This window comes from Biomphalaria glabrata, chromosome 14 (genome assembly GCF_947242115.1).
Source record: "Biomphalaria glabrata chromosome 14, xgBioGlab47.1, whole genome shotgun sequence".
Taxonomy (NCBI): Eukaryota; Metazoa; Mollusca; class Gastropoda; family Planorbidae; genus Biomphalaria; species Biomphalaria glabrata.
In genome coordinates, this window is record NC_074724.1 from 25,181,415 (window position 1) to 25,199,450 (window position 18,036).

The 18,036-nt window shown below is 36.7% G+C and overlaps 1 protein-coding gene across 1 annotated transcript in view; it reads left to right on the top strand.

The window, feature by feature from the left end:
• Window positions 1-2,145: 2,145 nt before the first annotated feature.
• The window catches only part of LOC106077177 (uncharacterized), a 72,577-nt gene continuing 56,686 nt past the window's right edge, over window positions 2,146-18,036 (top strand). Inside the window, exons 1-9 of the mRNA XM_056011183.1 lie at window positions 2,146-2,244; window positions 3,266-3,346; window positions 7,809-7,874; window positions 9,389-9,601; window positions 10,007-10,048; window positions 13,059-13,234; window positions 13,909-14,053; window positions 14,848-14,995; window positions 17,610-17,755. Coding sequence (XP_055867158.1) covers window positions 2,169-2,244; window positions 3,266-3,346; window positions 7,809-7,874; window positions 9,389-9,601; window positions 10,007-10,048; window positions 13,059-13,234; window positions 13,909-14,053; window positions 14,848-14,995; window positions 17,610-17,755 — 1,093 coding nt within the window. The 5' untranslated portion in view covers window positions 2,146-2,168. The remainder of the gene's footprint in view (window positions 2,245-3,265; window positions 3,347-7,808; window positions 7,875-9,388; window positions 9,602-10,006; window positions 10,049-13,058; window positions 13,235-13,908; window positions 14,054-14,847; window positions 14,996-17,609; window positions 17,756-18,036) is intronic.

Below are 18,036 nucleotides of genomic sequence, written 5' to 3' on the forward strand. Positions count from 1 at the left end.
CAAGTGAAACTAGGTCGCGACAAACTATTACGGCGTAGCCTTGTCTTTAGAGGCCTGTACACATCGCGTACATATGCAGGACTAAACGGCCCATCCAACCATTTTCTATAATCTAGACCAGTGGTCTTCAACCTTTTTTTTTGGCCGACCGCCCCCCTTTTCGTATTTTTTCTTTTAAAAAATCCGCCGGTGCATCTCTATAAGAACAATACTAATGTAAAAGCGTGAGAAGGCAACTTTGAATCAAATGTCACTTATTTATTAGTCCCTATGCTATCAATATCAAATCGTTATTTTTATAAATATTATACCACAATTCATGCCAAAATAGCTTGCAGTGACTACGTATGAAATTAATCTCATTGTCATGGGTTTGTTTGAAATCCTTTGAATAGACCTCTTTTTTAAGGTATTGAAAATTAGGGCTACTAATTTTCGGTTTAATTGTAACTTTATTTTTATTTTTTATATAAATATTATTATTGCTGATTCATTATGAATTTAAGAAATGAAATTAAGCTAATGTTTACCTTGTGCCTCCTGCAGTCTGACAATATTAAAAATGTCAAGTTTTAAATTAGTCAAAGTAAGGCGAAGGTCTCCTCTAGTGGCTACACCCAGACGCAGTCGATTTCTTTGCTTACTCCATTGAGTATGTTGATAGATAATCGAAAAACAATTCTATTTTCGACAACAGTTTTGGACTATTCCAGGTAAATGTAAGTGCAGCCCTATCTCACTGTAGTGCCTCCTTTGTTTACCTTTACTTGTCCCTTACTCTAAAGAACCGTTGGGGCACCACGCAAGACCCGTCGACCGTCTTTCTCCATTCCTCTCTGTCTTTTGCCTTAGTTAGCATTCTTTTAATTGCAGATATACTTTTGTGTAGGCCTATCTATTTTTTTTCTTGCAACTCAATTTGAGCATCAGTAACAGATTTTTAAAAACTCGTTTATATTCACATTTTTAAGTTATTGCATCCTAGAAGTGGACCGTAACTTCTTTCGTTACGTTCTTAGGCAGTAATTCATTTGTCAACAAACAAGTTAGTGTGAAATTGTGATATTGTAAAACCAATTAAAATAGTGTAGTGCTTCCCAGTTTTGCCCTGTATATTTTGCTACATCTAATACAGACAAAGCCGTAGTCCGTCGGGCAGGGCCGGGCATAAACGTTGCGGGATCCTATGCGAAACGGATTGAGCAGGTCCCAGTTTGGGTAGGGTTCTTGGTAAATCAGGAGGTCGCAGAATATCTGATATTAACATGGTTTAATTTAATAATTTACACCTAGGATTAGCGTGGCGCCTTTAAAAGTGTGGGGCCCACTGCGGTTGAATAGGTTGCTGTGGCCTAAGGCCGGCCCTGCTGTCGGGGATCTCTTTTTCTTTTCGTCCTCTGTGTCTGTGTTTGGCAAGGGCACACGAGAGCTCTCCAATTGTTTCTTTTAGAGACCATCTGCTGCCAGCTACTTTCCCCAATAACAGTGAGGGCAAAATGTCACCTGAGATGATCTTTATAGCGCTTACGGGAGGAAACTCTTGTTACGCTGGCCAAAAAATTTAATAAAAAATCACCATGGGCATGCGGTCGTCCGACCCACCACTGCTGTGGAAGTACTGGAAACATCTATTATAACGACGTGGCCTTAAAAAAATAACTTTTGTGACAATCCCTTCTACAGGAAAATTGTATCAATCAAATCAGATAGTCAGAAATGGATGAACGTTTTACAGATCAAATAAACTATAGTGTAATGCAAATCGATCCAAGTGGCTTATGAAGTAGATTTCTTCTTTGACATCATCATTGATTTCTTAACGATGTACGATGCGCGAACAAAATATGTGCGACGGCACTCCGCTCATAAAAACTCGAAGCTGTGTTCCACTAGTATAGTTCCATGTTCCACTAGTATAGTTCCATGTTCCATTAGTAAAGTTCCATGTTCCATTAGTATAGTTCCATGTTCCACTAGTATAGTTCCATGTTCCACTAGTATAGTTCCATGTTCCATTAGTATAGTTCCATGTTCCATTAGTATAGTTCCATGGTTCACGCAAAAAGTTTTTAATGTTATGTTTTGTTTTTCATTATTACTTTTTTTTTTTACTTGACACAAATTAAGACATTAACTCCTGTTAAGGCGGATGTGACGTGTGACTTTTAATGGCGACTAGACCACAAATGGCTGCCATGTATTATTTATATATTTGTTTAGTCTCTACGCGTTTCTTAGTAAAAGGTGACTGTCTTTATATAGATGTAGATCTTTAATATGAACAGAAAACCTAGAATGACAAAGTAATAGATATATATATACCATTTCTAAGCAGATCGAGTGCTAATGTAAAAGTATAATCTTTATCTATATTTAATTTTAATAGACTATTATCACTAGATCTATATATTTAGAAGACCTCGCGATGTCATTAACTACACCCCGCCTAAACAATAAAAATAGTAGATCTATAGTGATTTATTTTTATGAAGATAATGGAATGATAACTTTACAATTTTTAAACTGGGTTTGCTAGTAGTACAGTAACGAACCTCGCCGAGATCGAAAGAAACGAAGCTGCCTTAGTCAAGAGAACGAGTAAGAAAACTGCTCTATCAGCCAGCCCTAAAACAGTCGCATACACATGTACGAACTGTGGCGAACTACACCTTCAATGAAGTCCAGTAGGGAATCGGCGCCGTATATTATCCCGTTGGTCGTTAGAAAGGCTTTTATCCATCGAACAGGGCTGGACGTGAGGCTCTTCACCCCTGTGAGGGCTTCCCGTAGTAGCGGCCATGGACTGGGCTAGAAAGTAGACGTACCACGTACACCGCTCACGGTCCGGGGTCCACTCCACTATAGGTGGCCGAGTGCAGCGCTATCCATGGGGAGCTTGTCTCATATTCCTCTACTGTAACCGCCACTATTCCGTGTAAAGGCCGCTACTCTAGCCAAGGGTCTCTGATGACGGCCCGCTGCGTGGAACAGCGTGGCGGACTTTTCAGACTGGGGTCCTGGCTAATTATTCCATCCCCATACTGAGTGAGATAAAAACAAAATGCTCACCCAAGGTATCTTGCAGGGGTTCTTAGCCTATCTAGATCTAGTTCCACTACTAGATGTTTCCACACTGAGGCGACGGGTAGATGGAATCCTCAGGATTAGCCACACCAGACCTAAAAAACAAACAAACATTTACTTAGAACGGATATATTTTTTTCTTTATAGACGACTGATGATGTGTCCTTTTTGTTTTTCTAAGGTACTATTACAGAAGATGATACAAATACTGCTACAGACTCAACACTAGTGACCACAGAACAATCGGCAACGTCTGATCCAAGTAAGAGCTTTCAAAAATGTTTAGGCACTTCATCTAGTCATGTGTTTGCTAAGACGTCAAATACATGTAACTTTCTTTAAAAACTAATTTGTTAATCTGGCATTTTTTAAATAGCACTCTTTATGATTGCATTGGAGTGTTCATTCTCTCTTTTTCTTAAATGTCGGGTTCCTTTTTTATTATTTGGCTCATTAGTGGTTACGTAAATAAGAACAATTAATACTCAATATACTTCAACTCTAACTCCAGCTCTCAGTAAATACCAAAAACTCTTTAATATCGAATAAAGCACACAATTATATCACTCTCAAGACTATTCACATTCATAACCTGGGGGACACATAAACAAGGGGATATAACTATCATTCCAAAGTATCAATGTAACATATTGACTCTCGCCATACCGCCCCCTGACATTAAGAAGTCATCTTGACGGATCTATAAGTGCTTTCAGTCAACTTACTCTGTTTGTCTGGTAAAAAGTTGTACACTTTGTTTCTCCCACACTCAACTACGGATGAAAATGAAATTTTATATAATTATTTCTTGTACTTGACTAAATAATAATAATAATAAAAAAATACGAATTAGTTAATCAACTTATAAGGAAAAGAAATCGTACTTGACAGATATGGTGGTATAAGTTCAATTAATCCCATTGAGGAGGCTTGAGTCCTGATTGAAAACTTTTTTTACAAAGCTTATATCTTATCTTATCTTATATAATACAGACGTTACTTCAAAAAAGAAGATGATTACGTCCTACGCGTCATGCATTTAGTCATGCATATTAACCAATGACTTAAATTCTGCCAAGTCACTGGTTTTCCTGGCTAGCTCAGGCAACCCATTCCATGCTCTAATAGCACTAGGGAAGAAGGAGTATTTGTACAAATTTGTCCTAGCATATGGGACGAGGAATGTGCCTTTATCTTTGTGTCTTTCAGAGTATTTTATTAAATTTTGTTTTTGTATTTGAAGATTATGGTTCAGTGTTTTATGTATGATTGCTACTTTACTTTTGAGCCTTCTGTCCTGAAGGCTTTCTAAATTTAGTGATTTTACTAAAGGTGTTACTCTAGTCAAATGTGAATATTCGTTTGTTATGAATCTCACTGCTCTATTTTGTGTCTGTTCCAGTTTCTTAATGTTTTCTTGAGTTGAGGGGTCCCAAACGGAGGATGCATATTCTATTATTGGCCTAACCAAGGTTAAGTAACATTTTAGTTTTATGTTCTTATTTGATTTATAGAAATTTCTTTTAATAAATCCTAATGCTTTGTTTGATTTTTTTGTAGTTTCATCAATATGTGGATTCCATGATAGTTTTTCATTTATTATAACACCTAGGTATTTTGCGTTTTTAGTCTGTGATACTGGTTTGCCATGAATAAGATAAGTGGAATTAATTTGTTTTAGTTTTTTTGTTACTCTTAACAACTGACATTTTTCTGGGTGGAAAGACATGCTCCAATTTGATTCCCATTTCTGTAATTCATCTAATTCTCTTTGTAAAATATCTGTGTCTTGTGTTGTTTTTATTGTTCTATATATTATGCAATCGTCTGCAAATAATCTGACTTTTGTTCCTGAACTAATGCAATTTGGTAAATCATTTATGTAAATTAAAAATAGTAGTGGACCCAAGACTGTACCTTGAGGTACACCTGAGTTTACTGTTATCGGTGTTGATTTAGAGCCATTTATTATTACAGTTTGTTCTCTCCCTATCAGAAAGTCTTTAATCCACTGATGCAGTGGACCATTAATGCCGAAATATTTTAATTTTTTAAGCAAACTATGGTGGTGAACTTTGTCAAAAGCCTTAGAAAAATCTAGTAAGATAGCATCTATTTGTTCACTATTATCTAAACCTTTTGAAAAATCATCAATTAGTCCTATTAGTTGTGTTTCACATGATCTATATTTCCTAAAGCCATGTTGGTATGGTGTGAGGACATTATGTTTGTCTAAGTGGTTTATGATGTTGCTACATATTATGTGTTCTAGGATTTTACATGTGATGCTGGTAAGTGATACTGGTCTGTAGTTCCCTGGGTCAGATTTTTCTCCTTTTTTAAATAGGGGGGTGACATTAGCTTCTTTCCAGTCCTTTGGTACTCTGCCCTGGTTAAGTGAAGCCTGAAAGAGTATTTTGAACACTGGGGCTAGCTCATTACTTAGTTCTTTGAGTAATCTAGCTGGAATACCATCAGGTCCAGAAGCTTTATTTGGTTTGGTGTTGGCTAATAGTTTTTGAATTCCATTTTCTTGTACTACTATATCTTCTATGTTGTCTACTTGGTTCAAATTCAGTAATATGTCTTTGTCTCCTGGGGTTGAGAATGCTGATGCAAAGTATTTGTTTAGAATGTTTACTTTAGTTTCATTATCATTATGTATTATGTTATGTTCATCTTTTAATGGCGCTACGCCTGTTGTTTCCATTTTCTTAGACTTAATGTATGACCATAGGTTTTTGTTTTTATCTTTAGATATTACATTGTTTATGTATTCACTCTGCAACTGTCTGCTTACTTTTTGGGTTAAGTGTTTAATTTTTATATACTTTTTGTAAACTCTTTCTGCATTAGTTTCTTTAAATTTTCTATAGAGGTTTTCCTTCTGTTTACAAAGCTTCTTTAGTCTATTATTAAACCAGCATTTATTTATTTTGTTTGATGTGTATTTTGTTGGTATATGATTTTCTATTATGCTTTTAAGATGGTTTTTAATGAAATTCCAGAGGTCATCGACTGGTTGGTTAATGTCTTTTTCTAATAAGAATGTTTGTTGAAAGTTTAGTGCAGCTTGGTGTAGTTGTGTTAGGTTACATTTATTCCAGAGTAAGATTTTTCTTTTGGGTTTTGTATTGGCTACTGCTTTTATCTGACTGTGTATTTTTATGATCTCATGGTCTGATAGACCAGGGATAATTTCATAATCAACTACTAATCCAGGTCTGTTGGTTAAGAAGAGATCTAATGTGTTGTTTAATCTAGTTGGCTTTTTAATGATTTGATCTAAACTTAGGTTGTGTAAAGTTTCTATGAAAAGCTCATTTATGTCCTTAAGGTTTTGGTGTTTATCTATGGTTAGTGTTTTCCAATTTATATCAGGTAGGTTGAAATCACCCATAATCCAAAAAACTGCATTTTTATTTGTCTCTTTAAGTGTAGTAATCTGATTACATAGTTCCTGCATGTATTCTAAACTAGAATTTGGTGGTCTGTAAATGCTGCCTATTATTAGGGATGTTGAGGTGGTATTAATTTTACAAAATGTTGATTCTACATTTTTTGAGTTAGGTAAGGTAATTTCTTCTGCTATAAGAGTGTTTTTTATTGCTAAAAGAACTCCTCCATGATTATCAGCCCTATCTTTTCTAAAAATTTCATAATCACTATTGAAAATTTCTGCATTATAAATTTCAGGATGCAGCCAAGTTTCTGTTCCTGCAATTATGTCTGGTTTCTCACATTCTAATAAAATTTCTAAGTCTGCTGTTTTGTTCCTAATGCTTTGAAAATTTATAACTAAGGTTTTAAGGTATTTTGGTATTACTTCTTTAGTAGGTTTGTTTAGTGAGGCTGTTGTATTAATTTTAGTAGATATCAACTTACTATGTCTGGTAAAAAAGTGTGGACACTATATTTCTCCCACACCCATTCTCGGATCAAGCTGAAACTTCAAACAATTATTCATAAACATAGACAAGACTAAAATCAATTGTTAAAAAGTACCCAATTAGACAATTAATTGCTGGTAATTCATTATTTTTGTTTAATAGCAAAAGAGAAACTAATACTTCATGTATTCACAGATATGGCTAAATGTGTTGGGTTTAGTCCCCTTAAATAATTGTTAACGCTATTTCCCCCTCACGCATTCTCCGATCAAGTTGATACTTTAAACAATTAGTTATTATACCTTACAAAACATGAATCAATAAACAAAAAACCTAACTAGTCAATTAATTATTGGTAATTCATTAATTTCTTTGATATCGAATAAGGGAAATGACCTGTACACTATTGGTAGATGTAGTTTTAAGGACGGAGTACTTCTTTAGATAAGCTTTTTTTTTAAAAGGGATATTTTATACTTTGCCCTTTTTTTTTTACATTTAAAAGGTGATCCCAAACTAATGATTCAATTATTTTTTTTACGAATTTTTTTTCTTGTTTTAAAAGTACTCTTCCGTTAGACGCTATTGGAGGCGGGTGGGTGGACTACTTTTATCTATGAATACTTCCGGCAATAAGAACATGACGAAACATTACAGTGATATATATATATTTTTTTTTTTTTTAAAGTTTGTGTCTGCAGGGTCCGTAGATTTGGCTATCCCTGTCTTACACCAACCCGTTGATACTGAGGAAACTGTCGCTGCAAAAAGTGACTATGTGATTAGTGAGAGTTGACAACTCATAATGAACACAACTTTTGTTTATTTCCTCAGTTGTTGATCCAGTATCTCCACATAAAGACCAGACCGGAAGTAAAGGTCCAAAAGACAACCCGAAAAGTAATATTTAATTTAGTGCCTTTTTTTTTTTTTAAAGAATTGCTCTAATCAGATTATACTATCATCTGCAAAACATAGAAACAAATGGAACATGGACAGGATTATCAAAAATGGCTCTAACAATTTTCCAGAGATTTGACAGTTGATGTGTATATTTTGGAAAAGAATTACTAACTTCTTAGCTGCACTTTTGAAACTCTAATTTGACCGTTATATTTTTTTTTTGTAAAGTATAAATAAAACATTTTAAATTTGGCCAGATGGAGATATATATCTTCGGGTATTCTGGCACGTAGTCCATTAATTAAAGAAATCAATAGGTGTTCAGACACATTTTACGCACTTCTAAAAACAATCTGACATTCATTTAGGAGCGATTTGATGCATACAGGAGATAATGTCTTATTGGAAAAAACAATTTTATTTTTTCTTGTTTTACTGATTGTCATTCTTTGCTGACATTTATCTTTTTTTTTTTTTGCCTTCAATATTTTATAATCTACGTTAGCAAACACGATCTCCTAATGGGCTAATAACCGACTCGGTTGTGAGACCAAAAGTTGGTTCTGGCATCTGATGTGGCTCGTGACGTTTCGGAGACTTTCAGATCCAGTCCTGCTTCCAGGGCCGGTCTTGAGCCACTGCAACCTATGCAGCCGCAGTGGGCCCCGCGCTTTCATAGGCCCCGCGCGATGCGAATTCTAGGTTTAAATTATTAAAGGGTTCCTGGAATTCTCCTGAAATTATAAAATATAAGAAAAAGTCATGAAAATGTCATGAGATTATTAAAATCTTCTGAAAACTGATGCGAATCTTAAAACAGACAAAATTGTCATTTCGATGTGTCATTCAATATGGAAAACGCAAATCATACTCGTGATTTAAAAAAAAGGCAATGTCAGCTTTCATTTAATAAAAATGTGATAATAAGCCGGATTTTAACCAAACAAGAACTTCAAATACTTAATTTACTTCAATAGTCACTGGCACACAAATATAGATCTAAATCTATCTCGACCTCTTATATAAAAAAAAAACAACAACAAAAGCGATATTTTGCTAGTCGATAGTAAATCTAAAAGGCAGATCTAAATGTTTATCTTTTTTTTTTGTTGGAAAACTACTATCTACTGTAGATGGCTCGTAAAGTTAATTTGACAACGATTTTGCAATTAGTAAAGTATGAATAAAATGCAAAGACAAATTTATTTTCTAATTCAAAATCTTAATTTTCACTTATTATCCTTATCACAACCCAAATTAGGCCCAGCGCCATCCGATTTCGCATAGGGCCCCGCAACCTGTAGGACCGGCCCTGCCTGCTTCCCCTCCATATTCCCCTCCCCCTTAAGTCTGTTGGAAGGTTGCAAAGCCCATGACAAGCTGTACGTCTTTCTCCATTCCTCTCTGTCTTTTGTCTTGACTCGAGTCTCTTTCAATGACAGGCCCCTTCCATTCTTTAATGTTTACTGCACGCTAAATACCTACTTGTAAATATTCTTTTGATATTCAAGTATCGCCGACTGCTGCCACTAGAGCAACAGCTGCTACTACTACGACTACTACTACTACTACTAGTACTACTAGCATCACCACAGCCCAGAATGCAGCTCAGACCATAGCCCAGATCACAGCCCAGAATGCAGCTCAGACCACAGCCCAGACCGCAGCTCAGACCACAGCCCAGCCCGCAGCTCAGACCACATCCAAGACCACAGCCAAGATAGGTGGGAAGGAGAATGTTTTTTTTTTCTATCCAAACTGTTGCCTCTCTATTATCAAGGTCCTCGTTATTACCTCCCCTGAAATGTGCCTAGTACTTCTTCATTTACCAAAACTTAGTCACTCTGACTTTAGCAACACTAAAGTACCTTAAGCCAAACATAGTCTACTCGTTAGTTGTTTGATTACATTCCAATAGCAGGGGAATGTTTCCCTACTTTTAATAGTATAAAGTGAAGTTACTTTGGAAAGAAATAGTGTGTCTACAGTTATAACACTAAATGTTTTTGAATGTCGAACGTCCCTCAGGCTTATACTGTCCACACAAAAAATATCAGTACCCCCCCCCCCCCTTTCAGGATGAGTAAACACTTTGATTGAACTTCACACATTGATTTTTGTTTCCATAGCAACGCTGCCTTCTCCTCCAAAGTACCCCTCCCTACCGATAGGTGAGTCTAATTAATTTTGTGTTTGTATGTCGGTATGAGTATGTGTGTGTGTATATATATACAAGGCGCTTACATGAGTGTTCAACATAAAACGGTTACACAAAAAAACCCAGCTACCTTCAAGATGTCCACCCAAGAACATGAAATCAACTCAGCTGCTAGAGAAACATCAACTGAAGATCTTGGCAAAGAGCTGTGACTGCCTGTGAGAGATGGAGTTTCTGAAACACGTAGTGAAACTCAGCACTAGACAAAGAAAGTAAAGATTTGAGGGGAAACGAAAACTAAATCAGGTCTGCACTTGTCTTATCTTATATAATACAGACGTTACTTCAAAAAAGAAAATAATTACGTCCTACGCGTCATGCATCTAGTCATGCATGTCAACCAATGACTTAAATTCAGCAAAGTCATTGGTTTTCATGGCTGGCTCAGGCAACCCATTCTATGCTTCAATAGCATTAGGGAAGAAGAAGCATTTGTACACATTTGTTCTAGCATATGGAACGAGGAAAGTGCCTTTATCTTTGTGTCTTTCTGAGTATTTTATTAGGTTTTGTTTTTGTATTTTAAGGTTCAGTGTTTTATATATAATTGCTACTTTACTTTTGAGTCTTCTCTGCTGAAGACTTTCTAAATTAAGTGATTTTACTAAAGGGTAAATGTGAATATTCGTTCGTTATGAATCGCACTGCTCTATTTTGTGTCTGTTCCAGTTTCTTTATGTTTTTTTTTTTAGTTGAGGGGTCCCAAACAGAGTATGCATATTTAATTATTGGCCTAACCAAGTCCAGAATGTTATCCATGTAGAGCGTCGAAGCAGAGTCGGGCCTGGGTCTTATTACGACTTGAAGGAAGACTTTTACGTAGATGCTAGGAATGAGATATCGGCTTTTCACCCCCTCCCAGTCTGTGGGTCTCCCATCAACCAGTTGATCATTTTATCACATCCATTTCATGAGACGTCACGATTCAATGCGCCAAGCCAAGTCCTCCAAATCCTACAATGTACCACCACTAACCGCAGGAAGGCCTCCATAACAGCGTGCGACCTTCGTTAAGAACGGCGTGGTCATCATCATCATCAAACTCCATTTGAGTGAGGGCTTGAGTGGCTCAAATCCTCTCTTGCAAAAGCTCTGGACAGAAACCCTGCTGTCTGGCGTAGTGCATACACGTCCCCATACCGGTCGAGGACTGCGTGGTGAATAGGTCGGCTAAGCGAGCCTTTCTTTTTACAATCCCCAACACATAGAATTTACTGAGGAGGCTCCCTGGCGGTTCTCTTCATCTCAAGTTCGACAACTCCTCTCTTCTGATGGACGTTTTGATTACAGTGTTGCGCCTAGAACTGGAATGTACCATGGGTACTTATACGATTGCCATCATTTCAACGCGCAGATTACGCTCCACGGGCATCTTCGTAGATCTAAAATGACATTGTGTATTTCTGTAGTTATGAGCATCAAATATTGATCAAGTGGGCAGCCGATACATATTTCAGAAAGCTCTGGGCTTTAACATCAACCGTGATCTCGTGATTGAGTCGGTCGTGCGTCAACGCAATGAAGCATTGAAAAAACAACAACAACACACCAACAAATCAGCTTGGCGATGCATGCGCCGGTACATACACAACTATTTTCTACATGTGGCTTAGATTTGGTTAAAGGTTAGAAATGAAATCCCTGTTATTACCCAACCAGTGTGTGCCTGATAGAGGTTAAAGGTTAACTTGTAGCATGAAAGTGTTTATCTTGAAGTTTCTCAAACTAAGGTAGAAGAGGCATGTCCATTTGATGGAAAGTTTTTGGGGACACGTACCTATTCTTGCAGAGGCGTAGAAAGAAAGATTTTAGTAAATGAACTTTTGCGAACGTAATATTAAATAATGGAGTATCTTAAATATTTTTTTGTGGCTGAGTGGTAAAAAGCTTGCCTTCCAAATCGAGAACTTTCGGGTTCGAATCTCGGTGAAGACAATGACTTCGGATTTTGGGATTTAAGGACGCCCCTGAGTCCACCCACAGATAAGAGGTACCTGAAATAAGTAGGGGGAAATAGAGGCGGCAGGTCGTTATGTTGGCCACGTGACACCCTCGATAACGTAGGCACTAGAAACAGATAACGTATACATCCTCAGCCTTATAGGTCGCAAGGTCTGAAAGGGAAACTTTAAAAAAAAAAAGTTTAAAATTAGCACTAAGTGTATACGCAGAAAAATTTTTGAAAAGCAAATAAACAGCTTCTATGGCAGTTTCCTCTATGTTGATAGTATTGATCTATTTATCTATCTATCTATCTATCTATCTATCTATCTATCTATCTATCTATCTATCTATCTATCTATCTATCTATCTATCTATCTATCTGTCTGTCTGTCTGTCTGTCTGTCTGTCTGTCTATCTATCTATCTATCTATCTATCTATCTATCTATCTATCTATCTATCTATCTATCTATCTATCTATCTATCTATCTGTCTGTCTGTCTGTCTGTCTGTCTATCTGTCTGTCTTTCCGTCTTTATATATATATATATATATTGGTAACGTGTGGTTAATGGTTACTATACTGTGAGACATACACTCTAATGACATAATACCACTACGCAGACGGGTATATTTAAATGGATAAAGAACTAACCCGAAACTCTCTTGAAAGATTTGACTGTTATTACAATCCCAATTGAAATCATGCAACTCTAAGTAAGAAAACACAATACACAAATAATCTGAATAACAAAATAACAGAAATGAATTCAATATCCAGCATATGTTTCATGAGTTTATACATTTTGTTTATCCCTGAAGTCCTTTAATGACCAAATAGTTTCCAGAACAATAGACATTTTTTTTTCGAAGTTATGCTTAATTTTGCTTGTTCGATTTTTTAATATTTTTTTTTAGTATTTATGAAATGAATGTGTTCGTTCTAGAAATGTAAACATGTTGTTTGTTGTTTAAACCTTGACACATTTAATCACGTGACACAATGTTCTCTATCTCTCAGGGCAGAAAATCTTCAAGTACGTCCGACTCACCCGGAAGAGCCTCTACGGTCACCTGTTGGTATCATGGGATATCCAGGACAACTACGTCACACAGGATGTGAACTACACCCTCCTTACGGAGTACTTTCGGATCGGGGACTGTGCGGACAATAATAATGTCTCGAATCCTAAACAGGTGACCAATATCTGGCCAAATCAAATAAATATCTATTCATCGTATTCGCAGATCTTAAATTATAATTAATATTTAAGTCTTAGCATAATGTTTTAATATTTTCATCTTTGTATTTGGTTCTTATACTTAAACTTACTTATAATATGATAAATATTTGTTTTATTTTGAGCGGCGCCGTAGTGAAATTCTCTTTTTATTTTGTGCTGTCCGTCTGTCACATTTAGATCTAAAAAAAAAGCAGCAAATAAAACAACAACAAAAAGAAACAAACAACAACAAACAAACTAAAAGGGTTTTTGAAAATCAGATCTAACCATTGCCATATCGCGATAGTGCTAAATGCTGCTTTCGGAATGAAATTGTGTTTTCTATTTATATTTTAATATATCCATGTGGTAAAAATAATGCTGAAATTAAATTTAAAACGTAATTTGAGTTAATCCGCAACTATTACATAATCTTGATTTGAGTTTGTCTACAACGTAATGAATACATCTGACCCACTGGGGCCACCAACGAGTTTATATTTAACAATAACTAATCATGTTTCAATAAATATTTTGCTTATTTGAAAAGAAACTATATTTGTTCTCTGCCTTTCTTTCGAATTTTGTCTGTATTCAAAGACAGTCTTTATGATATAGTCAAACTGGACCTATGTTTTATTTGACCAGGAGATACCTTTACAGAGCATGGTCAGGTCTTACGAGCTTCAGAATGTCATCTCCTGGTCATCCCTGGCAGTGACACTTCGTGGGGTTGAACAGACTCACGGCCTGACAGACTACATTACGGAAACTGTGGTCACGCACGAGACTAGTGAGTGGGCAAAAATGAGATTGCTAAACCTTGGTTTCTTTTACTAGATCTTGGTATCTCCAAATCTGTCCTATTTTTTTTTTAAATTTCATTTTATTCCATTGCACTTGGCTGCCAAATAGCTGACTGCTTCAATCAATTGAACACTAATTAGTAAAAGCATCTTATTTTTCTACATTTAGCTGGGGAGGTGGCGCGGAAAGATGACGCAGAGGTCAGTTACCGGGCTGATGCAGTGCTTCATTCGATAAATCTATCCATCCATTTCTTGGTTTTCCTCGATACCCTGTCTCATGTTCACCGTATGGAGGACGAAAGAATGTCCGAAGAAATCTTCTATGGACAACTCACGACTGGCACAAGAAAAAACTAGTCTCCCCCCACCCCCCGATATGTGAATGTAATGAAACGGGACTTCAAAGCTGTGGACATCGATGTGGAATTCTGGGAAGAATTCGTTCTAGACAGCACTATGAGAAGAGAGATGGCGACGAAGAACGCCATGGACAGCGAAAAATCAATGACATCTCCTCTGTAAATAAAGCGAGCCCAAACGGCTAGGCCGTCTGCTAAAAAAGCAAATGTCACACTTACCTGAGCTGTATGTGCAGTGGAATGATCTACCTCATAGCCACCAGGAAATCTTTTCCGAATCATTAATTTTTTCATTAAAATTGGAATATGAGACACAAAAGTACTGCATCACGGTTAATAATGAAATAATGAAAAATAGAAACTCATTTTTGAAGTTACTTCTATTCATTACATTATGTCAACAAATATCAATAATTTAGTTCCAGTAGGGAAACCTGTCAACATTCACCCCATGTCAATTCAACCCAACTCCGCCCAGATAGCCTGGGATCCACCAATCTGCGAAGAGAGAGGGGGCTTGAGGATCAGATATGATGTTGAGATGGCGCCCACAAATTCTCCAATGAGGTAAAGTTAAAGCAAAGTCCATTGATTAGTATGGCCCACCAACTAGGTCAGTGTTTCTTTTCCTGCCAACAATACGTTCACATTGAAAGGAAATAATGATCGGACATTACCTGAATTCAAATGTTTTAGAAATGGAATGTTCTTAAATTTCGTCCTGTTAGGTAAAACGTAAGAACTGAGATACACCATGTGACTAATGGAAGCCTTATTCCACCTTTTAATTATAACGCTACCTTTCCAGACTAAAAACAACAAAAAAACAAAAACAAAAAAAAACCTTCAAAAAACAAGAAAGCTCATGTTATTACATTTGTAATACTAGATAGAAACTAACAATTAAAAGCATTTATAAAAATAATTATTAAAAAAAAAGGGAACGACCTGCATTCAAACTTTTGGACTAAAGCTTTCTCAGGCCAACGCGTTAACCACTCCGCTAGCAAAAAGTTTATGAACATGGAAGATTGTATAGTTATGAGCCTGTATAGTCAGAATATATACTAATATATAGTATAGTCGGCAGCCTACTATAAAGGGGACCAATTCAGCTTATACTGTCACGACCTTTTTCAGCTCACACTCGCTACGACCTCATTTTAGTTCACTTTAACATATATCAATATAAGTATCATTATTATTACATTGGCTCTTTTTGTTCTAGTGAGGATTCTCACTCTTGGTGCGTGTAATTACTCTGCCTGCATAACTATTAGAATACTTTAAATGTGTATACATTAAACTAATGACAACAATGTCACAACATCAATAGCCACATAATCAATACACACGAATTCAAACTCTCTAATTAATACTAATATTTAATATTCTAAATAGGGCATCATGTAATAAATGTAATGATTGATTGATGAATGAATTGATAACTGCAAACATGACTTATTAATAATATTATAACATAGTAACAAAAGACAAGTGGCTTCAATACAATATACTAATAAAACTATTGCATCTAAGATAATAGAGTTAAACAATAAAGACATAATCAACAACACAGCAATTAGTCACCCATGCCAATTAGACTACCACGGCTACTCCCTCCTCCATGCACTGGACCCAGCGCCACAGACTGCATTAGAGTTCAGTACCGCTGTCCATGTCATCTGATGCCAATCACTGTATGTCGCTCATAGTCTTGCTAACTGGTCTTCATCACTGTCACTAACATCTATTCTGACTGTCATTATGTGACTCAGACTGTCACAGACTCAGAACTGCCATCTACCAAATCAGACTATCGCTGACTCTATCTGCCATCTACAACTCGGACTCCACGGACTGTCACAGACTTTGACTCAAGGACTCGCAGTCTACTGACTGTCATCTACCGACTGCACGGACTCTGTCACTCGAAATAAACAAATAACCAAAATATCGCTATTCTATTGATTCATAATCAACTAACATCTAAAATCTAATGCTATAATTAATAAAGACATTTCTTCTTAGAATTAATTCCTACATGTTGTCTCTGCCAAACAACTCACACCTCTTGGAGCCAAGATCGCGAGCTAGCCTCGGCGACTTGCTACCGATGTCTGTATGTGTCGTTCACCAGAAAGACATCTAGCACACGACACAGGCCCTGATAACACTACATGGCGCTGTGTCCCGACTGCCCCAAAACTCTACTCTATACAGGCTGAGACCCTAACACACGCCTAAACTAACGATACTAAATCTTCTGTGTCTGCCCCAACCTACTGGCATACATCTAAGCGTCACACTATTCCTACCCTTTGTCTGTAGGACACATTTGTGACATACACCACTTCAGTCAAGTACTATTTCTTTCCCTTGTTTGGTATACCCAATTTTTTTACCAATAGTTAATTAATTAATTGGTTATTTTTTAAAATTGATTCCTGTGTTGTCAGCTAAAAGAAATAATTGTGCAAAATTTCAGCTTGATCCGAGATTGGCTTTGGAGAAATAACGTGTACAAACTTTTTGCCGGACAGACAAACAGACAGAGTAAAAAACATTTCGCCCTGGTAGACAGCTAGATCTATAGCCCCGGCATCAAGACTTTTCCTACCTTTTAAGCTGCATACCCCTGGCGTCCAGAGTACACAGTTCAACATAGTTAAAGAAAAGAAAAAGTGTAGGTTTCAAAAGGTCTAATAGAGAAGGGGAGGACGCTGGACATTCGTGGCACACAAAGTGCAACATCTTCGAGTCAGAAAGAGGTCTTCTAATGGGTCATTTTTAGCCCCAATCTGAAAAAGTCTTCCAGAACCGCGTTGGCGGAGACGTTTTGAAATGATTTTGTTGTAGTCAGCTCTCACGAAAAAAAAAAAAGAAAATAAATTATTCTGGTTCAAAGTCGTGTGGTTAAGACGTGCAGCTAACAACTGTCAAGATGTCACTATCTTAAGGGCGATTGTTATTTGAACACGTCACTACCTTAAAGGTGATGTTCTATTTCAATATTTATTGTTCTATTGATAACCAGCGTTCCACAGATACAGTTAATTATCTTGCGGACGATGTAGGTAATGACAAATATCCACATAAAAATTCACAACCTTCTAAATTAATCTAAAGGATGTTTATCAAGAGTGTCCACTCATTGATTAGCTTCCGTTAATGTTCACAGCCCCAAATTAATGACCACCAACACAGAGTACATAGCTTTGGCTTCCTTGACGGCATTCACTACCTACCAGATACGAACCCGCTATGTCAACTCCGCCGGTGTTGGCCCTTTCAGTGACTTTTACATCTTTCAAACTGGCCAGGGACGTAAGTAGCTTTAGACCTGTGGGTATTAAAAGACATATAGAGACTATACCTTTGGTCTGTGGGTATTAAAAGACATATAGAGACTAGACCTTTTGTCTGTAAGTATTAAAAGACATATAGAGACTAGACCTTCGGTCTGTGGGTATTAAAAGACATATAGAGACTAGACCTTTGGTCTGTGGGTATTAAAAGACATATAGAGACTAGACCATTGGTCTGTGGGTATTAAAAGACATATAGAGACTAGACCTTTGGTCTGTGGGTATTAAAAGACATATAAA